The 24,591-nt window shown below is 41.6% G+C and overlaps 1 protein-coding gene across 6 annotated transcripts in view; it reads left to right on the top strand.

Annotated features, from left to right (window-relative positions):
- cacna1ba (calcium channel, voltage-dependent, N type, alpha 1B subunit, a) overlaps positions 1-24,591 on the top strand; it is a 140,595-nt gene that overhangs the window by 26,452 nt on the left and 89,552 nt on the right. For all 6 annotated transcript variants that reach the window (XR_007387185.1, XM_049001113.1, XM_049001114.1 and 3 more), the window contains exons 4-5: positions 19,520-19,611; positions 20,154-20,306. Coding sequence is in view for 5 of the 6 variants with exons in the window: in XM_049001113.1 (XP_048857070.1) it covers positions 19,520-19,611; positions 20,154-20,306 (245 nt within the window). In the remaining variant the exon portion in view is untranslated. The remainder of the gene's footprint in view (positions 1-19,519; positions 19,612-20,153; positions 20,307-24,591) is intronic.

The raw sequence follows: 24,591 nt of genomic DNA, 5'->3' as shown, positions 1-24,591 counted from the left end.
CTCTGCCAGAATACATACCCTGAATTTATTTGGATTCTCTACGTTCATACGATCTATTTATGTCTGATGAACTGGCAAAACACACGTTGTTTTGTAATTACGAAAAGAATCCTTGGGCAGTGTGTCAATCTCTTTTTGTAAATTCTTAACATCCTAACACACCTTAACAGTTTTAATATATGTTAATAATCAGGCATTGTATGATTATTGGAATATAATGTTTGTTATTAACATAAATTGTAGCTGTCATGTCCTGTTCATTGAAAGAATTATGAATGCAGTATTTTAAGACATGTTAAGTTATACAGTACCAGTCAGAAGCTTTAGCTTTGTTATTCACCTTATAGTAAAAGGCCTCAAGGCAGTGAAGTAATACATATCAAATATTCCAATGACTAAGAATATTCAGCATCTCAATTTTCTCATATATTAGATTCTTCAAAATAGTTCCCATTTGCTTTGATGACGGCATTGCAGACTCTTGGTATTCCTTTAACCAGCTTCTAGATGTAGCCACCTGGAATGCTTCTCCAACATTCCTGAATGACTTTCCATAAGTCTTGGATACTCTTACTCTTTGATCCAGCACATCCCAAACCAGCTCTGTAGGGTTTAGGTCGGGGGATTGTGGGGGCCAGGTCATCTGTCACAGTAATGCATCTCTTTCCTTGTTCATAAGAGCTGTGCTTAGGGTCGTTATCTTCTTCAAAAACCATTCATTTTCAGTAGGTGTGTCCAGACTTTTGACTGGTACTGTACTTACCTGCTGCTTATGGACGTTCTATAAATGCATTATAAAGATGCACTGAATGTTGTATCAATGCATAATGAATGCATTATAAAGGTGCACTGAATGTTGTATCAATGCATAATGAATGCATTATAAAGGTGCACTGAATGTTGTATCAATGCATAATGAATGCATTATAAAGGTGCACTGAATGTTGTATCAATGCATAATAAATGCATCATAAAGGTGCAGTTATACAAGGCTCTTTTTTAATGGGGGAATGGCTATTATCATGTACTGTAAGCCCATGTGTTTCTGAATGCAGTTACCGTCTGCCTCTATGTGCCAGACTAACACTTATGGATGCTGTTCTTTGACATTTGTGACAGATGACTTATGCGTTTCAGACAGAAATATATGCCTACTTTAAGGATTTTCACCTGTCCATAGCAGAGGTTGGTACAGAGGTATTTAATGTTTAATGCTTCCATGATCCACTAAAAGAAAGTCTGAACAGCAAATTCATATATAGTTGTTTTACATGCAGTGTAATATGCAAGCTGAATTGCTCTTTTGGTAGCCCTGAGGTTTTTTTCTGTAATAAGCACTTGCACACGGGAGCAGTTCTTAGCTATTTACCTGAAGAGAGAACATGCCTGCCTGTAAACCACTCGCTGTGAAGGACTTCTCTTTAAATATGTTGAGAATCGTGTTTTCTTGCTCCCAGTCCAGGTGAGGACTAAGCAGTAGAGTAAGGAGGGGGTGAGACAGGGCTGCCTAGATTAGTAGGAAAAAGAGAGGTGTGCTTTACATGGGCTGAACTGCGGGCCCTTATCTGAGCTGGCAGGAGGGAGCCGTAGTGTCAGACTGTCCTGGGCTTGGCCCATTTCCTCAGCGCCAGACTGGGCCTTTCTCCAGCGGATGTGGGGAACTTGAAAATCACATGCATAAGCACATTTGCTGATCGGCTTAGAACGTGTAAAAAATGCAAATGAGTATGCAAATGACTGCATGCTATGCTCCATACAGGTGATTAATGTAAACGCTATGTGAGGTAACAGTTAGAAAATCAATATTATTCCCTACTAGTTTTGTGTTCTCTATATAAAGCCTGTTAATATTTCAAATTAAAATAGCACGTAAAGTCAATGCATGATTTCTTTTCTGAAGTTAAATTTTTTTGTATGCAAAAAAAGTTTTGTACTTGTGGGTGAATGTGGGTGTTTTTTTTTTCTTATTTTCAAACATATTGCTAGTTTTAAATTTATTACACAATAAAACACATGCACAGAATTGGATGGTATAGAACAGAAGGATGCTAGTTTGAGATGTAGCAAATAGCAAATAACGTCATAAAATTCTATCAACTAAATGAAGCATAAGAAAATATGTAGATAAATATATAAGGGGTGGTGTGACTATTCCAGGATGTGTACTGTACTATCTTCGTATTGGATAACATCCAGTGTCTCACTGTCGAGGATCTAGTGCTGAGTGAACACTGTTGTGGTCTCTAGCATGGCCCATGTGTTCAGCTCTGTTATTCTGGCTGCCAGAGAAGTAAACACGGTGATGTCAGCAGAAAGGCTGTGGACCCTTCCGCCTGCTTAATTTGTGCTCAGTGAGCATTTACTTGCCTTCCCGTGTTGGCATGATGTTAGCATGGTCATCAACCTTCCCGTGGAGCGAGTGGGGGCTCGGGGCACTACCAGCCCCAGCAGTGACTCACAGCTTGTGCAGAGGCATCCACAAGTAGAGGAATCATCTCTTATGTTTAAGCAGAACCTAATAGAGTCGGTATTTCAGCCTGAAAATGACTGTGTTACTACATTCAATCAAAAAATGATTAACGGAGTGGTTAGTTGTGCTTCAGTCTTATTTTATTACCTTAACTATACAGTGAAAAATAAGACTGGCTGCATGCATCTGTTCCCTGTGGTACAAGGAAAAGGGAGAGACAATTCAGCAATGCTGCGTGGTCATTTTAAAGCGGGAAGTATTTGGTGCACATTTCACAAGAAATGTAACCTGCTTTCCAGCACATTCTGAGGCTGCCTTTAAGAATGTATAATGCATCAGCCTTAGAAATTTTTAATAAATTACAAAGCAGTGACTGTATCAATTTAGTAAACCCCCCTGCAGTGAGCCATATTAGATTGATTACTGAATGTGCTGATGCTGCATTTTCCCCCGTCTTTTTTGCTGTTATTGTTAGCAGAAGCTTGGAACATTTTCTTTTGGATCATGCTTGTAAGCTAAAAATCAATGGGATGCACCTGCCAATGGGGTTTGAACAAAACGCTTTTGATGATTCAATTTGATGAGCTTTGCCCATCTGCCTCGCACATGACACAGACTGCAAAGGCCACACGGTAAACCTGCGCTCATTCTGCCAGGTCTGCTAGCTCCATATCTCTTCTAATTGGTGACAAAAGGTCAAGCTGAAAACGAAGGGCCAGGCGCCAGTTTCTGATGTCGTTCTTAAATGGCCGCCTTTATGTTTACCACAGGTACCGCTATGCATAACACAGAGAAACATCGTCTGGTTGATGTCAGTGGCACAGATGAAGCTGTAAGATATAACCACGTGCCTGCGAATGGCCAGCAGTTTTACTGAGAAAAAGGACTCTGTCTTCTTGCATGTGAATAAATTATGAGTATTTAAATTATATATGGTGTTGGGCGCTTGAGCGAGGCCCATAAGCCCAACTGCTCCAGGGACTGGCGAACCCTGCTCTCTCAGTTTTATGTCACGTTGAGTAAAACCATGTAGAGAAATGTATCTAATGCGGCAGATTGTCAGCGTCTCGACCAGACTGTCGGGGAGTACATTCAAAGGTGGCATTCGATTCCGAAGTATTGGTTTTGTTGCTGGACGAGGTGTGGATACTACCATGGGTGTAAATTATGTGGGGATAGGAGAGTTGTAACTCCACCAGTAATCACAACCTGCCAATACAACCCCCTTGATCCCCTTAAATAAGTGGACACCTAATCCCCCCCCCCCCCCCAAATGCTCGTTCTACTGATGTGACAGTGTTTTTGTATATGGTGTACAATAAGAAATTAACCCCCAGTTTGAACTTTGGGGCCACAGTCCAAGAGCAGGAAGCTACTTATATTAGTGCCATATGCTAATGCCAGTTTTTCTGTATGTCAGCACCAATCCACAGTTGCCGGTTCTCCTTCCAATGATCTGAACACGAGTCTCGATGCGCTACGTATCCCACTCCTGATTGGTCCCCCTGCTTTTATCCGCTTCCTCGCCGCTGTGCAGGCACCAGAGCGCCTCATTATGGAACACTACGGCAGCGCATATCACTTCCTATCATGCACGCGGGGCCCACGAGTGTCACACGTGCTCTTCATGCGGACATCGGGGTGGTGTGTAGTGCTTACTCACAAATCGAATGTGCGCCAGGCACCTTTCCTATAATGTTGGCTTTTCTGAGATCATTTACATGACGGGCTCTGCTTTCAACAGCTACATTACTTCTCACAGTAGGAGGACGGCCTTCCCATCTCACCAGACTCAAGGGACACAGATGCAGACAGGATGATGATCCAGGCTTTTACGCTAATGCATTTGCCTCCCAGGGATCTAACTCGCATGTCATCCAAGTGTTTGACAATTTGTGTGCGTCACTTTTCCCTTTTTTCTCTTTTCAATTCGCATCTTAAAACCATTTTCCAAATCAGTGTTGGGCTCAGACCATGTGTCGTTAGAGGAACAGATATATTCATTTGATCACTGACCTTCAAAGGGCGAAAAAATTTTTGGTGCCACATACAAACACTGCATACAGTATACAGTTCACACATGCTCTAATTTACCTCAGATTTATTCGTGCATAAACAAAGAAAATTCCAGTCTTCATATTTGTTAAATTTTATATTTATATCGAAACTTTATTCATCGCCCATCCATCCATTTTCTATACCTGCTTGTCCTCTGCACGGTCACAGAGGTGTGGAACCTGTCCCACAAGATACAGGTACAAGGCAAGGAATAACCCAGTATAGGGTTCCAACCAAAATTATTCATTACTAAAAACGTTATATTTCCAATAATTGATACTGATAATGGAACACCAGTGATTTTCAAGGCGACAGTAATGTTAAAGTGTGTTCCCTATCTTTGGGAACATATTCATCTGTAGTTATACAGTGGTTTAATATATTTTCCTGGGTGTTTTTTTCTTGATTTGATTTTTCAATTTATAATTTTCCTCTTGGTGAAATGTGCTCTCATCCATGTATATGGTTATGCAATTAACGCATTGACATGGAATATTAGGAAGGAAATACTGGGTTGTTCTGTCCTTTGTATCATCCTTTGTTATCCCTTAGACAGTAATTAAATTAATGTGAGAATTAACCCTTTCCTACAAATCAATATTCTCAGGCCACAGAGAAGACTAAAGTTTCCACCCTTAGCTCATCCAGAGGTTTAATGCTCCAGCTAGGCAGTAATGCATCAACACCAATCTCTCGTGTCATTTTGGTCTCCACTTTGCGTTATTAAAATCGGAAACCGTAAATACTGCCCGGCAGTTGGCATGTTTCTTCTATTCTCTGGAATCCAAAACTACTTACAGTATAATTGTCCATTGCATATTTATTTACAAGTTCCCGTAACACAAATATTTGCCTTCCCATCTATTTTATTAACTCATAATTAATTTAATCACTTGAAACTTAAAATATTGGTCCATTTTCTAAACCCAGTTAAAGTCCCCAATTATAATATCCGAAGTGAACAGAAGAAGATGCATGTATGGAGTAACATATTGGCTGTTTACTTTCCTAATGCTTCAGTAACATATGAGCAAACTAAACTATGGAAATCAATTTGGTGGTTTGCTGTAAATTGGCTGACTGCAGATGCAGGCAGAAAATGCCGTAACGGAAATGATGGGGCTTGGCTCTGAGGGTCGATTAAGTGACTAATTTCTTATCGTGTGTTTCTGCTGGGGGAAGGTCCCCCCCCCCCCCCCCCCCCCCCCCGCCCTTGCTTCGGCCAGCTGTTGTCTGTTTGCTTGTTGGGATGACACAGCATCTGTCAGGGACCCTCAAGTGGCTAGGAATATAAAAGGGACACGTAGCAGTACTTCAGCTGGTGTTCAGTTAATATGTTGCCGGTGACAGTGGCTTGGCTCCTAACACGGAAACGTTAGCTTTCAAAATTAAGCGTAAGGTTAGGGCGTTACGGATCATTAATTTCAGTATAAGGTTCGCTGTCCATGCATGTGAGGAGAAAAGCGCTTGGTATTTCGATACACCAGCAGGAAATTGTACATTAATAGTAAATTGCCTTCATAGCGGCATTTAGATTATCAGATAATTTTCACTGCGTTTGAAGAACGGGGGGGCAGGCGCTAGGGTGCTGAACGCCATGTTAGAAGTCTTAATGAAATCCCTCTCTCTGATTAGACCAGCAAAGGGCCACTTGATTCATATTTCTATATCAGTAAATTATAATGCCACTAAAATTTCCGTAAATGGCTGTAGGACTATTTGTCTTTTCGATGTTGCAGTGTCTTTAGCTGTCAATCGTAAACTAAATATACAATAGAATAAAAAATAATGCTGGTGCCCACTGTTAAAATGTTTTTCAAGCAAGTTCCACAATCTGGTGGTTAAATGAATTATTAGATATGTCCTCATTGTAATTTTGGTTAAGAGTATAGTGAATGGTTATGTTGTTTGCTCGAGGGAGTCTTACTTACACGAAAGTGTTCTGAGGGCAGAACAAGAAATGATTGGTTCAGAGAGATAACCAATCAGAGTGTAGAGGACGCTGGTCCAAGCAACTAGAGTAAACGGGACCAACCAATCAGATGTCTTGGTCACGCCTTTCTAGTTGCTTGGACCCACTTCCTCTACAGTCTAATCTCCCTGAACCAATCATTTTTCATTCTGCCCTCAGAATATTTTTGTGTAAGTAAAACTCCCTCAAGCATTGGGACACACCTCTTAATCATTGAATACAGGTTTGTCATTCAGACCCATTGTCACAGGTGTATAAAACCAAGCAACTAACCATGAAGTGAAGATCACAGACATCTGTGAAAAAATGGGTCATTGTGAAGAGCTTAGTGAATTCAAGCATGGTAGGATGGCACCTATGCAATAAGTCAGTTCAGGAATACCCCTGATAGACATTCCAGGGTGAACTGTAAGTGGTTTTATTACAAGTGTTTGTAAGTGTTTAAGAACAACAGAAATGCAGCCATGAAGTGGCAGACCATGTAAAGTAACAGAGCGGGGTCGCTGAGTGCTGAGGTACATAGTGGGTAAAAGTCACCAAAGCTCTGTTGACGCAGTAACTACAGAGTTCCAAACTTCCGATGGCATTGACCCCAGCATAAAAACTCTTTGCCAGGAGCTTCATGGAATGGGCTTCTATGACTGAGCAGCTGGATGCAAGCCTCATATCACCAAGTGCAATGCCAAGCATTAGAGGGAGTGGTGTAAAGCACACTGCCACTTGACTCTGGAGTAGTGGAAATGTGTTCTGTGGAGTGATGAATGACGCTTCTCTGTCTTGCAGTCTGATGGATCATTCTGGGTTTGGTGGATGCCAGGAGAATGTTACTTGCCTGACTGCATAGTGCCATTTGTAAGTTTGGTGAAGGAGGGATAATGGTATGGGGTTGTTTTTCAGGGGTTGGGCTAGACCCTTTAGTTACAGTGAAGGAAACTCTTAATGCTTCAGCACACCAAGACGTTTTGGACAATTCTACGCTTCCAACTTTGTGGGTACAGTTTGGGGAAGGCCCTTTTCTGTTCCAGCATGATGGTGCCTCAGAGCACAAAGCAAGGCCCATAAAGACATGAGTTTGATGTGTAAGAACTTGACTGGCCACACAAAGTTCTGACCTTAACCCTATTAAACACATTTGGGATGAATTGGAACGGAGATTGTGAGCCAGGCCTTCACATCCATCATCAGTACCTGACCTCACAAAAGCTCTTTTGGATGAATGGGCAAAAATTCCCACAGACGCGATCCAAAATCTTGTGGAAAGACTTCTGAGAAGAGTAGCAGCTGTTATAGCTGCAAGGGTGGGGGGGGGGCAACTTCATATTGATGCCTATGGATTTAGAATGTGATGTCATATAAGTTCCTGTGGTGTTTTGTCCATGTAGTGTATGTTTGCGTACCATGGACTTTTCTTGCTCTTGTGTCTCATAATATTCATCTCAGTTTTAAAACTCAGAGGATGACTCTCGAGCGGACTGAAAAAACCAATAGCAGCATCACACCATCCATCAATCCATTTCCCAAACTGCTTATCCTACTGGGTCACGGGGGGTCCGGAGCCTATCCTGGAAGCAATGGGCACGAGCCAGGGAACAACCCAGGATGGGGGGCCAGCCCATCGCAGGGCACACTCACACACCATACACTCACACATGCACACCTATGGGCAATTTAGCAACTCCAATTAGCCTCAGCATGTTTTTGGACTGTGGGGCGAAACCGGAGTACCAGGAGGAAACCCCACGACGACATGGGGAGAACATGCAAACTCCACACACATGTAACCCAGGCGGAGACACGAACCCGGGTCCCAGAGGTGTGAGGCAACAGTGCTAACCACTGCACCACCATGCCGGCCCAGCATCACACCAATGGCTCATATTGTTAATAAGCAGAAATAAAAAGAACACTGTAAATTTCTTTTGTCAAACTATTTTAAGATATTAAGCATATGGTATGAATGCTGAAGTACTCTCATCAATAGACATTGCTGACAGGTGAGTGCTTTGAGTGGCTCGTCTGGATCATTAGAAAATGCATGTGATCGTAATGAAGACAGACAATATCAAAGTAAGTAATTTTGTCTATATACAGAGAATAAGTGTCACATCCAGGGGTAGACGAGCAGGTGGGAAGCGGGGAAGGATGAGGCAGGCAGGCGAAAATGCGGGATACGAAGGTTTATTCAGACGAACAGGGCAGACGGTGACGAACATCAATGACAGATCTGGGGAATACGGACTAAATACACAGACTGATAGAAAACAGCTGGGCACAATCGGGACATCACACGTGGATGATCGGGGGCGTGGCACACACGAGGACTGGACGCACAGGTCAGGACAATAAACACTGCTTTGTATTTTGTGCCAGGGACGTTATGGTGACATTTTAAACGATTTGTCTTGCTCTGCATTCCATTAACAGTGCTCTGAGAATGCCGTTTGTTGGCTTTAAGCTTACAGAGGTCTACAAATTGGGCAAAGTTTGAGAAGTTTGAAAAGCTTGGAGAACCATTTTTCGTCACATCATTACTATATGTGACTTCCCATTCCCAGTGAACCCGGGGATGGCTACAGCTGGCCGACACCCAGTCAGTCACCTGATCCAGGCTGCAGAGGCAATATTGTTGGGTACTTCAGAGTGACTGGAAGGATCGACTGTGTGATTGGGATTGGAATTCTTGAAGCGAAACATGCTGTTCGAGTTCTCTTATTTTTCTGGATGTTTCGTATTAGAGGAAGGGAGTTGTGATTAAATCGTGTTTGTTGGGCTTCTTGGAATCTTGCTGTGATCTTTGAATATGAGTTCTGGTGACACAGTGGTTAAGTGGGTCATGCTGTTGCCTCACACCTTGAAGGCTGGAGGCATGAATTCTGCTTCTCAGTGTGTTTATGTTTTCACCAGCTACTCCTGCAGCCCACAGAAGTGCAATTGAACTTAATTCACTGCCCATTATGTGTGCGTGTGCATGTGCCTGAGCCCAGTGCCAGTCTCCAGGCGACCCTGACCAGGATAAGCAGTTAAAAGATGGATTCTTGCAAGTGGATTGCATTATCTAATATTGTGTGTGTATGTAAATGTATACATGTGAGCTGTTATAAAATTATCAGTTAAATCCCACAGTAGACTGTATTATGGCTGATTTAATCACATGCACTCAGCAGCTTCTCAGGCAAACCCTAAACCCAGTGCGGACCCTCATGAAGACAGGCACGCTGAACGATCCACCGCAGTGGCTCATGGGATGGCGGTTTGCTAAAATGTTCCACCGCGCTCAGAGTGTTTTTTAACACCCGTACTTCAGCAAACACACATCTTGATTAGGAAGTTTCAAATGACGCATCTCTCAGCCCGCACTAAAGAGAACGTTCGCACTGTAAGTAGCTTTTATTGCTTGTACGGCAGCCTTATGCGGTGACACTCTGGGAGCCGCACAATATATTCATTTATACTTTTCAAAAGTGATTCTCTCATTCCTGAAAACCTTTGGACCAAGATTTACAGTTTAGATTCAATTCAGTTCGTTCACTTGAGAATGCATCTATTCCTTTAGCTTAACTACGTGAATGAATAGCATATTGAGAGAGAAAATTGTTTTTGCTTTATCTATGAAGACAAGAAGTCTCTAAGACGTTATTCCCATTATAGATGAAGGGAATGAATAAACTCATCCTGCCATTGAGATTAGCGTGAAATATGCCCCCCTACATGACTATACTCCATTTAGCTGACCTGGTAGTAATTATATTACAAACCACCGAAGATTGCAAAGCGAATATCTGCACATTGTGTAGCGTACTAGGACTGCACTGTATTAAAAGTGAAGGGTGACACTGGAGAATATTTGAAGCCAGCGCTGATGTTACTGGCTTTTGATGATGGAGATGTTACCCTAAGGTCCGATGAGGAGAATTATGCAGAAGGAGCTAATTACATTTTATACAGCTTTATGGGGGTAATATCTTATCTTTCCATGCTAATGCGCAGGATATGTACCACAGCTCAATGTAACTTGAAAACTGATGCTTTCACAGCTAACAGTTTTGCACCCATCTGTTTGAATCTCAGCCTTTCTCTTTGCAAGGTACTTCAGTCAATTAAAGCTGATAAGCGCTTCTCTCTCCTTCTGTTCTCTATGGTAATTAACACTATATGACTCCCATGTCCCTGGCGATGCTGCGGCAACCGCAAAGTGAAAAAGACGACGTTTAGCTTAGAGAATCAATGCCGTTATGCGGCTTTTTCAAAATGAATGAGATGGAATTTCCCCGGGAAAACAGTATCAGAAGGAAGATCATGTTTTTTCTATTCAAATTTTCCTGTGAAAAGCTAGATTTGGAGAAAAGGACGCAGCTACTGCATGCAAGCGCACAGTAAATGAGGCCTGAATGAGATTCTGCTGTCCATGAGCCGGAAACAGCGGCTTTCCAGATACACGTCTGTCTAATTGCATTGTTCTGGGCTCGGTGCAAAAAACGCATTTCTGCAGATGCCATCTTGTGCCGTTTGCTGTCGCTGTGGGGGGCAACCCCAGAGCCATTCATTTATTATGGGGGCTGTGATCAAAAATTCTTAAAAAAACAAAAAAGAAGAAGGATATGAATGGACTGGAAATATATTTCTAAAGATCACAGACCATCCCAAATACAATGATACACTGCAATTTGCTCAAACTGGCTCTCTGTAATGTCGAAGTGTCAATAGTTTCACATGTCTGTGGTTATTTTGCAGGGCTGTGGGTCATTATAGGTTTTAAGGAAACAGTCTTTAAGGTGAGAAGTTATTGATTTGTTCTCAGCAAGATCCTTTCTTCCACAGAATCATGGAGTAAGGTACTGTATCTTCTCAGACAGCAACTGGCAATTTTGAACTCAGTCGCTTATGTTTAGTTTTGACAAAGTGTTGTGTCAAGAACATTGTCTTCTGTTATTCCTACACTTTTTTTTAACCCCTATTCATCCATTGATTTTCCAACCACTTTTTTTGCTCAGGGTCATGGAGAGGGGTTGGAAATATATACCACATCCTACTACTTGTTACAAAATAAATGAAGAATTTTGGTTCAATGTGCAGTAAATCTTGAAGTACAGTATGAACAGAACTTAAAATTCAAAAACTTTCCAAAACAGTTGAACAGAAATGTATATTTAGACATCCACTTATTTGCTAATTAATGCAAATTAAAGTGACTTTTTTATGAACTAAGATGCTTTTGAAAACTTGTTATTGTACATCCTGCAGTACAACCCTTTCAACAAGTCCCCTGGTCTTTGTGAAATCGATGTGCATAGCCTGTAAGCTGGATCCTTATTGGTTTTACGGAAACCAGTAGTCACTTTGTGGGCCGCGTTATGGAACAATGTGCTTTCATTCACATCGAAGCGACGTTTTAATGCTCTGAAAGGATACCCGGGTAAATCTATTGATTGGCTGACCTACTGATTGCCTGCCTGGTTCATTATGGCAGGTCGCGGTAGCGTTTATTAAGATTCACCTCCGCCAAGTAATTGCAGCCACCTAAGAATAGTTTTATTAATGACCAGGTATAATTACAGCTTGTAGGCAAAACGTAAGGAGCACTAACTCACCAACTAACGTGGCAGCTAATGTGACCTATTGAGTTATGATACACTAGGCTAAAACAAATACCAACACAGGTGCCACCCCCGTTGCTATTCCTGTATTTCCATTTGTCTGGGTGGCATGATCAGTTTGCTCAGTTTAGAATGACACGCAGGGCAGATATGTCCCTCAGACGGGCATGAAGCCATTGGGCGGGGCAGTAGCAAAGACGACCCAGTCTGAGAGCACTGACCCAATGGGCACTCGGTGACCAAGTCAGCCTCTCATCTGGGGTGGTTTTGGGTGAAACACTTCAGAGACCTTTAACCTATATCTTTGTGTGACTGTAATTAAAGGAGATTAAAAGGAGAATGGCTAAAGGAAAGGTCCCATTGAACATATTCAAGGCTAACAGGGCTGCGTATTCCGAGTTCCTGTTGTCACGTTCCCCACATATGAGCGGCGGGGCATGGAGAGGCTACATAGCTGTGAAAGGAGCATTCAGGGAATCTGAATGCAGTATTGTTGCTGGAGTGTGTGTTTAGCTGGCATGTGTGTTTAGTCAGTGACAATGGCAACAGAAATGTCCTTCCCAGAGGCAGATGGGGGAGAAAAAATGGGGGGGGGGGGGGGGCAAGCAGACGGATGCAAAGCCGTCAATTCCCAGAGCTTTAACGGATGGGCATCAGAGAAAAATACGAGGTAAAAGCAAGCTCAATAGCGGAATTCAGGGACGCTAAAAAAGGGGGAATGGGAACAGTCAGGCTATGGGATGCCATAACGGTGCAGATCCCATTTCAGGGATTTATGGGCCATGAGCATAGACAGAGGGCTTCTGAATGTGGAGCGGTGTGGCATGAGTCATCCCTCACTGTGCACCTGACAAATGGATGTTTGCTAGCAGGACGACAGCCCAACGGGCCGCGCACCCCTGAGTGCCTGGTTCCCACGGTAAAAGGTTCTTGCGGTTCTATAATTGTGTGAGGCCCATTTTCTTGGATCCACTCCCTCCATTAGCGGGGAGAGTTAATGCCGCACAATATGTTACTTTCCTGAGAAATCATGCACATCACACAATGCGGCATGTCTGCAGCACCGATCTCCAGTGCGAATTCAGCTTTCCAGTCCACGGCAAAATGCTTCGAAAATAATTTCAATATGGATCCATGTGATGCAGCAGACGGGATTTTTGTTTGCTTGTGTGTTTATTTCTTTTTTAAGGCTTCTTCCCAGGGGCAGCTTCTAATTCTCAAGGATGTGCCTTATTGCACATTATGCAAGATGCGTTTCTGAGCCACATTCAAGGCGCATACAACCCCGAGCCAGTTTAACTCGATTGCTTTCCATATCCAGTTAATGTAGTTGTTAAAATTCTGAAAACATTATTTCTCCTTGCACTGTACTCTCAAAATTGAAAAGGCATGGGGTGAATTTAATGTCAAAATGTAATCAAAATTTTGAATTTGTATAACAAACATAAAGTGATGTTTTCAAATTGAATCCTGTATTCAGTTACAAAACTCTGACATTAATTTGAATGCCTGCAAGGCTGGTTATGAAGTATGAAAGGAAAACGTAATCATTAAGTATCTACTCAACTAAAAATGTTCATTGTTCAAATATACACTTCTTAAGACTGCTGGAAATCTCAAGGTACATGAAAAAGAGGATGGATTTATTTTGTATAGAATGTTTGGAATTTTTATTCTAGAATGTTGATCTATCTTAGATGTTGTGGGATTTTCCTTCTACATTATTATAAAATGGCCAATAAGAAATGTAAATTGATACCACTGGCATCAGTCCTGCCCACTTTCTGCTCATAGTGACTGGTCTAAACTCAGGCTGATACATACATATGTGGCCTTCTGCATTTCCTGTGCAAATTGTGGCTCGTTGCTATGATGCCGCACTGTTGAAAGTAAACATGTTCATTCCAGTTTTTGTTTATTTATGCCCAGCCATTGCCAGATAATCATACATTAAGATTTGAAATATCAAAAGGTTGGTTTCATTTTTTGCTTTTGGCAGTCACTTTATTCCAGGGAGATGTCCAAGAATTTCTAACATTTACATTATTCTACAAGGGTAATACGATGTGCACAGATTTAAAATATAACATGAATCAAATCATTATGATTATTTTTGCATTAGAATAACTGAAGTATGCAAGGGTGCAGTGTGCGGTTGATGTAATTGTATAATATAATCTTATATTCTGTTTAATTATTCATTTAAATAGTTTGTGGCATATGTGATGTTTTATTAAAATAATTGAACTGAGGCACTCATTTTTATATTCAAGATTATGCAGAGAATGTACCCTATCAGAGTACATAAATCGTAATTTGTAATTTTCATGGTACCTGAAGCTGGTATTTATAGCTTAAAAGCATACAGATTTAACCCTTTACACCTTTATATAGTTGTACCTCTACTGTAACAGGACAGTTCACATTATACCTATTGGCAGGTTTTGACAGTGACCCAGCTAGATTCCTTTATGTAGACCGACATTAAGAATCCAGAATCAGATTTTCAAGTGGGCGTTATTTAAAACAATGAAATTAGGCTTCTAAAAGTATTATTGGCTAGAAAAATGTGGCCCCTAAATATAGCCTTTCTTCCATTGTTGCCTGTGTTCCTGCTACATTAACCCACGGTGCTTTTCTGCCTTCTCAAGTAAACAGTCTCATTTGCATTGGCCGTTTTTCCTCATCACTCCATCTTACTGATAGCAGCAATCGAGGGAGCACGAAAGGAGCATTAGCGAGGCAGTGAGATACTAATAACCTTCTTGTGCTGATTATTGTGATTAAATTTGCTGGAATCAGCACATCTTCCTTACTCGTTCACACCCAGACAAATGAACTATTGTGTATTGCTGATTGTACTGTTTATTCAACAGTAACAACAGCAATGTCAATTTGGTGAAGCATTGACTCTCCTGATTTATCGCCATAATAATTATTAATTATTATTGGCCTGCCGGTAAGCTGTCTATTACCATTACATTTCTAATAATTTTTATTAAAAGTAATTAAACTGCCTGGTCAGAGTATACAGTAGGATATCATCACAGGTTTGAGCTTATCCTCGTTTTCCTGGTTAATAAAATACAGGCGTCCCTCGCTTTTCACCAATTCGCTTTTATGAGAAACGTACATTAGCACCTGTTTTTGCCAACCGAAAAAAAAATCCAAAGAAGATTTTTTCACCGTTACGAAAAAAAGAGATAAAGTAAAAATAGTGTTCAGTGTTCGTTTATCAGTTATAGACGTACAGTCATGTCGCGCATAACCATGTTTCAGTCGACAATGGACCACTTGTCCGATGGTGATCCCATAACATACAGTATTAATGGAGCTGAAACAGTCCTATCACCTAGTGCCATTGTAGGCTTCATAACGTCACAACGCAACGTGTTACTCACGCAAACTACTGCGCTGTCAGTCGTATATTAGAATAGCACATACAATTATGTAAAGTACAGATTACAGATATACTGTAGCGCCATTCACAACAGAGTTTACTCAGCGCGCATTACATTGGTGTGTTGTGATGCGTTACAACATTGAGTGAGAATAATATGAAAACAGGGAAAAGGAAAGAGAGAAATGAAAGAGAGAAAGCCAGATGACAATGGAGGAGAGGGAGCAAAAACTCAAAAGTAGGGAGAAAGAAAAAATCTCGAAGGGTCAAAGGTCAACTGACTGCCTAACCCCCCTGGGCATGCTAACATTATAGAAAAAGAAAGGGTGGGCTTGCTTGCTAAAAACAAGGTGCAAACTGTGATCATGGTCAGAGCCAATGATAATAACTACCTTTCCGGTTTATGTATTCGCTATAATGTATCGTTATTTAGGCTGTATCCTGTTAAGTGAAAGTACACTGATACATTACTGCTACATTATGTAGGCTGTGTATTTATCGTACAATTTCAGTGCTGAAATGTCAGTGTTGTTTTTACATTTTACAGTTTGTGTTAGTTGGTATAATTTGGTAGATTATTTGTTTGGGTCTGGAAATGTTCAAAAATTGTTTCCCCTATAAATTAATGGTAACTACTTTTTTGCTTTATGCCATTTTGGCTTACAAAAGGTTTCATGGGAATGCTCTTACTTTCGTAAAGAAGGGGACCTGTACTGGAAAATAAACCTTTGTTTATTTAAAAGAGGTCAAAAAGACCAGTTTCTCACCGACCCTTTCTTAATTTCTGTCATCTTAGTATTGCTGCCCCCCCCCCCAATAGGTGATGAAATCCCAATGCTTAGAATAACCAAAATCGCATATAGAGAAAAAAAAATCACAAACGTTACATCCAGAGCTGTAGTGATGATTTATGCGTGCTTCATAATGCCATAGAATGATGTGCTTTTGCAAAACTATTAGCCTTTATTATACAATCTGGGAGCTGAGGGTTCTCAATAGCCTTTCAGGGATGCTTCTCCTGGTTAATGAGGTTGCACGTACTCCAGGCTCATTGTGTCAGCATGCGTGTTAATTCCTTGCCGCCTGCCGCTCTGAGCAGCATACAGTAAGATAACTTTCCACCCTCGGTACGACCCCCCTTACTGCCCCCATTACCAGATATTCAGATGTACTGCGTGGTCCGTTGAGTAGAAGAGGTGTAACTGAACACGAAACCCCCCGCCAAAAACCTCATGGAATGACACCGAATGTGCGATCAGTGACGAGAACAACTGCATTACAATACGAAGATGATGGATTATCAACAGGCCTCAATGGTGAGGCAGAGTTAGATAAGGAGGGGACAGAACTTAATAATTTATATGCAAAGGTCTATTAACTGGAGGGGGGGGTGAATGAATCCATTAAATATTGGGGGTACACATATCCCACTTGGTTCCAGTGCCCCTGACAATGCTGTAACTGTTTCATACAGAATGCTGCTCCCCCCCCCACCCCCACTAGGCTGAGATGGGCCTTTGGTGGCTGTGCCCATACATGGAGCAGGCAGGCTCTGCCACGTCTGCCGTAAAATCTCTGCCGCTCGCAGAGTCAGCGTGACTCTCCACCTCTGTATCGCCCGCATGTTCCCCCACCCCTGCCGTATTAATGAGAAGTGAGCCCGCCGTGAATCCCCAGCAATAATTTAACAGATGTCACAGAGAAGCCAGTTTAAATAGAGTGAGGAATATCCCTGTGTCTGATGCTGGTTTCCATTTACTGTCTGGTGGGCTGATGGCTGGGACGCAGGAAAAGGCGAGATTCCGGGCAGTTTTTAGCTATTTCCATTGTAATACTGAATGCTAGCATGGACATGGCCTTGGGGGGCTGGCTGTATGGTCCGGATCTGGAGTGCGTGGTCAGTGCAGAGAGGCTCCATAGGCACACCTTTTATCCCTGGGGTGAGCTCCTCCTCTCCCACGACCTGGAGCTGTGGTCCAAAGCAGATTCTGGAAACCCTCTGACAGCCTGATATTCCGCCCTGCGAAAATATGGATGATCAGTCTGAACTGAAATGGAGACAAAGTGTAAAGGATGTCTTATGCACATGGGAATCGTTTTTCCTTACTTCTGCATTTGGATTTTTGGTTTGATTTTGCATTTTCACTTTCATGACTGGCTTTACCAGCGTCGCTCAATAAATCAAACTAAGGAGAAATCACAGCAGGATCCCTAATTTTCAGCTGTTCTCAGCCTGCTCTTGCCCCCCCCCCCCCCCGATTCGGTGCTGAACTCGCCGCTTTGCCTGGATCACTCTGTACCTTCTCAGGCGTGCCTTAGCAGGACATTTACCCTCACGCTGCTATTGCGAGCAGCTACCCACGGGGCACCTGGCTTGGCTGGTTGACGACCTTTCGAAACACATCCAGGTCTGGCTGCTTGGCCAGACGAATCAGCACGAGGGTCTAGACGAGCAGCAGAAGGCTCTGGGCAGGGTACTGTATCCCAGGAAGGCGAACGAAACAAACGAAACAGTGTGCATTACGTTCACATAGAGCTGTCATGATTATTCAATTAAACTCGATTTCTCGATTGTATAAAAGCATCAGTTAAAATGTCCCTAATCGATTACTCGCGCAAAATGGCGGATGGAAGATGGCGCATAGACGGTGAGGATACAGATATAGAATGGCAGCATCATAGTAGCACGTCACATTAAAAGTGAAAGAAAATGAAGCCGTCTGTCAGTAAAGTGGGACTTAAATATCACCACAGAAAGACTGCAAAGCAAATGCATGTGAAACGAAGACATTCGAGTTCGACGGACTTTCTACGATTCCCATTTGTCAAAATGATCACTGCTAACACGAAAAAGTCCTGTAGCTTAGTCACGTCATTATACACAATAGGTTATATGTGTGTGTATATATATAACTCCAAATATAACTCATAATCTAACAACGGAGTCTATATAATAAGTTGGTGATGGTGCCCTGAGTTATGCCAGCAGACCCAAAGCAGTACTGACAAATCACTTGCTTCTGCACCATTTCTTATCTATGGATTACAAAACATTTCCATACAGTGTAAGATGAAAGTTTTTTGTGACCAGTTCTGGTTCGCTTTTCCCCTCTTCACATACTTTTAGTTCCTCACAAATACGCTGCACGGTCTATGACTGAATCCAACAACAAGCAGAGAATGATTATGATCTGGTCTCGCAGAGCGCAGGTCATGGAAAACAGCGGCAAACTTTACACATTTTTTTTTTGTTACATATACTAGATAATGTTGAAAAGGAACCATCATTAAAAAGCTAAGTTGCAGCAGACTATCGCAATCCTTGCGATGTGCAGGTCCGTGTGCATGAAATGCCAGGTCGATATTAACATTGCACATCTCGCTGACTTGGTAGGGTGGTACATTCGGCAGCACTGTTGCTGCTCACCGCCAGTTAATGTTTGTGTAGCTCACATGTTCACCTTGTAAGTGCGTGGCCTCTTTGCCGGATCCTCAGTTTCCTTACACTGTCCGAAAACATGCAACTTGAGTGCATTACTGGATTATTGATATAATAAATAGTGACAGCCCCACTTTCACGTCTGATGACGCATCTGAAGAGCCGTTTTACACGAGAATAATGCACTAAGGCAGGAGGTGTAAACTCTTTAAACCAAATCCTGGGAAAAGTGACCGAGGTGCCTCCCTTTCCTTCAGGTTAGACCGTTTTGTTCGGCTTAATTTCCTTCGATGAAGCTGAAAATACAGAAGTGAACGTTTCCCTCTGGTCATTAGGCTACAGTTGCAGGTCACCCGTATGCCTTCATCTGTCACCCCGTAGGCTCGCTTGAAATGCTGGAGTCAATGTGCCAGAATCCATCTTGTGACTCACTCGCTGACTCACCTTTCTTCCAGCCTCCCTTTCCTCTACACAATCTTTCATCACAGTCCTCCTCATTGTGGCTGACTGTTTTTCGGAACAAGAATTAATAGCAATTCTGCATCTGCACTTCAGATTTAAAATGTTCTTTTTCTTTACTTTGCAGGATTCTGGCCACTGTGGGATCAGACTTCGACCTGAGGACCCTTAGGGCCGTCCGCGTGCTACGCCCGCTCAAACTGGTCTCCGGAATTCCGAGTGAGTATCACCCAGATTCCCAAACAATTACACCCCTTGATAATTAATCACACAACATACCAAAGGTATATGACACTGGCCTTTTTTTTAAAAAAAAAACAATACTTTAAAGAGATTCGAATATAGTCTTAAACTGGCTTAAGTGAACCTTCAATAGCAATATTAAAACTTTAAAGATCTTACTGAAAGGTAAATGTATAGTGGTACAATTTCACTGAAATTATATTCTTGTTTTCAACAAATACCCTACATACTGTAAATGTATTTTTCTTTCATTTTATCAGATTATGTCAATGTTTGATATCGCTTATTAAAAACTTTAACTGGAGTTAATTGTAAAAACAAATGGTAGAAGTGAGCTAGTTTAAAGACAAATTTGAACATCGTTTAGAAAGCTATAAGCATTTGTGAATATACTTATGTCTACTTTGAATATTCTGTGTTTCCTGATGTAGAATTCTCTGGTCACTGCGTAATTCCAAAAAACAAGTCACCCCTGTTCGTGCAAAGGTCCTTGTGAGTCTGTGTCTCTTCCCTCTCAGGCCTGCAGGTAGTGTTGAAGTCCATCATGAAGGCCATGGTTCCTCTGCTTCAGATAGGACTGCTGCTCTTCTTTGCCATCGTCATGTTTGCCATCATCGGTGTGGAGTTCTACATGGGCAAGTTCCACCACGCCTGCTTCAGGGACGACACAGGTTAGAGATCCAAGCACATGGCATCGGCTCTGTTTCCATGGCTCTCACTTCTGAGGAGCACTTTTTAGTATTTAATCAAACTTATGAGAATCTCCAGCTGTCTCACATTTAGTGATGCAGTGATGCTGTGGAAGTGCTTTGTGGTTTTTACCCTGGTTATTTTCTTGCTGTAATATTTACTTTAATTTTTGTCGGTCATGATAGAGTTATGATGCGGTAGTCCTGGATTTATGATGCGGTGATGTTAATGTGGTCCTAATCCATCTCCTGTTGCACTACTCTCATTTGACTAACGAAGAATAAGCATTCAAAGATGTATATTGTAGTCCCTCTAATGGGGACTATATAATACAAAAATAAAACTTTCACGCAAAATATGTTATTTGGGTTTTTTTAGAACATATTCTCACAATACCAAGAAACAGTCCAAACTTTTAAAATATTTATAACACTGTATAATAGGATATATAATAATTTTTCTTTTTTTTCCTTTTTTATAATTTTTTCTGCTTTCATTACAAAGCGAAAGTATATTGTATACAGTGGTGGACATTTCAAGTCTAGAAAGTACAAATCCTGGCCAAGATTTTGTTTCAACCAACCAGTCGAGTACTGTGTGACTGTGACTCTTCATACTCAACTGGCTAGTTGAAACAAAATCCAAACCTTGGTCTGAATATAAATACAGTAAAACCTTGGATTGTGAGTCACTTGGTCTGCGAGTGTTTTGCAAGAGGAGCACAAATTTTTTATAAATTTTAACTTGATAAATGAGCGAGGTCTTACAATACGAGTATTACAGTATGTATATGCTTTGTCTGCCTAGTGTTACGTGATCACAACTGAGCCGGTGGTTCTTCTGTTTCTCTCACTGCGGGATTGGGGGTAATCGTCTCCCATGCTTGGTCCCAGTCAGCGTGTCTCACTCGTATAGTCAAAATTTAGTAGAAAAGCACCACTCGAATAAGGGTGTAGCAGTGCGAGCGATGAATCTGTTTAACAACAATGCAATATCGTTAAACCATATGTAACCAAGCAAAATACAAGAGTTTTTGTATTTTTAGTTTTTTCATAGCAGTCATTGATTTTTATAAAATAGAGTTTTAATTTAAAAAAAATGGATATTTATCACATTATGGGGACCCCATAAGGATAGGTATACCCGTTCACACACACACACACACACACACACACGCACACACACGCACACATGCACAGGGCTGAGGCCACTGTGCTGCCCAAACATCCCTATTTAACTTCCAAGACACAAACATTAACATCATTACACCTACATTATGCACATGTAGGATCTGCATAACATATATATAATATATTTGGCACATTTGGTTAATTTATATATATGTTCTGAAATTTACTGAAAGACTTAATGGGACATCCCCTCTGAGATATAAAAGCTGTCTACGTGTGGTTTCTGTGTGAATTACTGAGACATTTAACCTTCATCCAAACCCACCTATTAACATATTGACATTGAAAGCAGAGCAGCACGTTATTCTCTGTGTTATCTGTAAATCCCTGTGACAAGGCCAGCTTGTAATTACAGGGTTAATGCAACTTAGGGACGTTTATCACCGCTTGAAACCCTTCTCATATTATTCCTTCCAGGCTCATAAACGAGATTAATATAAAGCAATAAATTTGCAGTGTAATATGTACGGTCACTTTGTTAGCATGACAATAAAACTAGAGATGGGAGGGTAATATGTCCATGGTAGGAGCATAGTTCCTGTAGAGTAACTGGTGTGACTGATTCAATCCCTGCATGAGGCCTATGTGTGTGTATTCAAAGTGAGATTTGTTTGAACATACTGCACATAATTGCAGTTGATCATCATTCTCATTTCTCCACGTTCGGCTCCCCCACAGCTCGGTCGGTGGTGCTCATGTTTCGCCGGTCTTGGAGTGGTCAGACAGGCCAGGGATTGTAAACTTAATGGTCCCACTTCCATCTGACAATAGTACATCTGGAACCTTTAAGCGCACTTTTTCTTTTTTCATTAATATGTTGCTGCTATCGATTCTTATATTATCATCAGAACAGGTCCAACAAAGGTAAAAAGGAAGGATGGAACAGAATTGGGTGCTTTGCTGTTTAGTGTTGTGCTATTTTCTGTTTCTGTGGCAAATCGAACGCTCATGTAGAAGGGTTGCTTAGGTACCTGAACAGTTTAAGTCTCCTCCACCCAACAGGTGGCAGAAGCCAAAGATCCTAGATGCTGAAGAAGTGCCAGGCCTTTACCTGTTACAGACATACTTTTAATCATGAAGGCCCAGTAATGTTGATTGTTGTTGCTGTTGAAGGGTGGGGCTCTGCTAAGAAAGAGTATAGTGGTCATTAGTGGTTAGTGGGCGAGGGGTTAGAACACTTTTACAATGGATTTGGAATAGATCCGCACTCTCTCAGATTTGGCACAGGCCTGTGCCCATAGGCCTGATGCAGAAACAGGACAGATAATATTTAAGAATACTGGTCGTAACAATAAAAAATATAAGTATGCTGGTTTAGAGGATTAATGCTGCAGTTTGATGTAATACTGTGTCTTTTGTCTGAATGCAGTAAATAAGTAATGGGGGAGAAGTTTATAACATTTACCACACTTTCAAAAATGAACAAATATGCAGTACTGTTTTCAAATTTCGGTTTTTGGTCCAGTAGATATGTTTTTTTTGGTTTGCAGTGGCCTGTCCCTCTTTTCCTTACCATATCGGAGATAAGTTCTGTACATCGAGGGCAAGCTCTTAGGACTGGTAAACGATAGGGCCCATCTGGCACAAGAGGGCCCAGACAAAGTCCCTGATCAGTGAAATGTAGCAAGGGGGACACCTGCTGAAATGTTTTGTGGCTATGGACCTGTGTAGGGCTGCTGGTGTGATAGAGGCACCGAGTACAATATAAGAAAACAGAGTGAGCAAAGCCTGAAAACACGCACACGGCTAACACTAAATGCTCCTCTGGCTCCAGTTGGCCCCACACAGGGAGCTTTTTCCTTCAGGGTTGTGCCCTGCTTACTACTCACACTGAATAATCACAGTTACCACTTGTGTCCCTAGTTCTCGGGAGGGTACCTGCTATAGTTAAATGCTGAAATAAAAATTGAAAACCATGTAAGAAAATATATTTTCCAAAAGCCTGGCCAGACCCTAGGAATGAAAACTTTAAACCTGTGTGTGTCCATGAGCCCACCAGACTGTTAGAGAGGCTTGCTGTAGCCCATTCATCCAGGCTGGATTGCCAGTGAGCTGTTCATTCCGAGATCACAGATATGATACGGGTGCTTTCTGATTCATATGGAGGAGAGTTTGGCTCTCTTCAAATTCCTCTAGGCTTTTAAAACGTTTTGCTAACTGGGGCCTCTGTAGAAGCCTCATCGGGACAGGCAGAGACGGAGAAAGTAAAGTCAACTTTAAGTGAGAGCTGAAACAAGGGAGAGGGACAAGATCCTAAAGGATTTTGTGTCATTTTTGCAACATGGAAGTGGATGTGAATATAGCTGGCAAGCAGTCTAAGTAGTTTGATGTCTACCCAGAGCAGGGGAAGCTGTTTTTTATTACTCTTCACAAGGCTGCTTCTTAAATATAAAAAATGAAACAAAAGATGAGGTACTGAACAGTCCTGGATGAGTCAATTTGCCCAATAAACGAAATAGACATGTCTGCATTTGTCACTGGATCTTGATGTTTACCATTACCACTCTCAGTCCACCTCTCCACTTCAAAAGGCACGTATCCTTAACTTATTAATGAGTTGATTATAACCAACAAAGGCATTGTTAACTAAAAGGCGAGTCTGGTTACCTGGTCACCCTTACTGATAACCCAGCCCCACACATTATGATCATCTGTTACCATGGCATAAACATACTCTATATAGTGTGGATTTTGTTCATTGTAATTCTAATCGGAAGCAATAATCTTTACCAAGCTGACACCTTTGATGATCACTGAAGGAAGTTATTCACAAGCTATTTACACCCTATTGGTGTGGAATGGAAACACTCTCACAACATTTGGAAGTTATTTAAACACTGTATGCTAGAGGTATATCTGTCTGTCTGTCTAGACTAAGTACAATGTATTTATCAGAGTGGAGAAGGTGGTGGAGAAACTGCTGTAATGGTTTCAGTGTAACAGAAATAGCCAGGCACTTAATAGAATGAGTAAAAGCTGTTAGCCAGAGTGACAGCAGTAAAGCATGAAAGTCAATAAGCGATGCTGTTGTAGTTAGTATTGGCTGAGGCTCCCAAATCAATACACTCTAAGAATC

The sequence above is a fragment of the Brienomyrus brachyistius genome, chromosome 2, assembly GCF_023856365.1.
Source record: "Brienomyrus brachyistius isolate T26 chromosome 2, BBRACH_0.4, whole genome shotgun sequence".
In the NCBI taxonomy this organism is placed as follows: domain Eukaryota; kingdom Metazoa; phylum Chordata; class Actinopteri; order Osteoglossiformes; family Mormyridae; genus Brienomyrus; species Brienomyrus brachyistius.
This window is presented reverse-complemented; position numbering and strand designations above follow the sequence as displayed.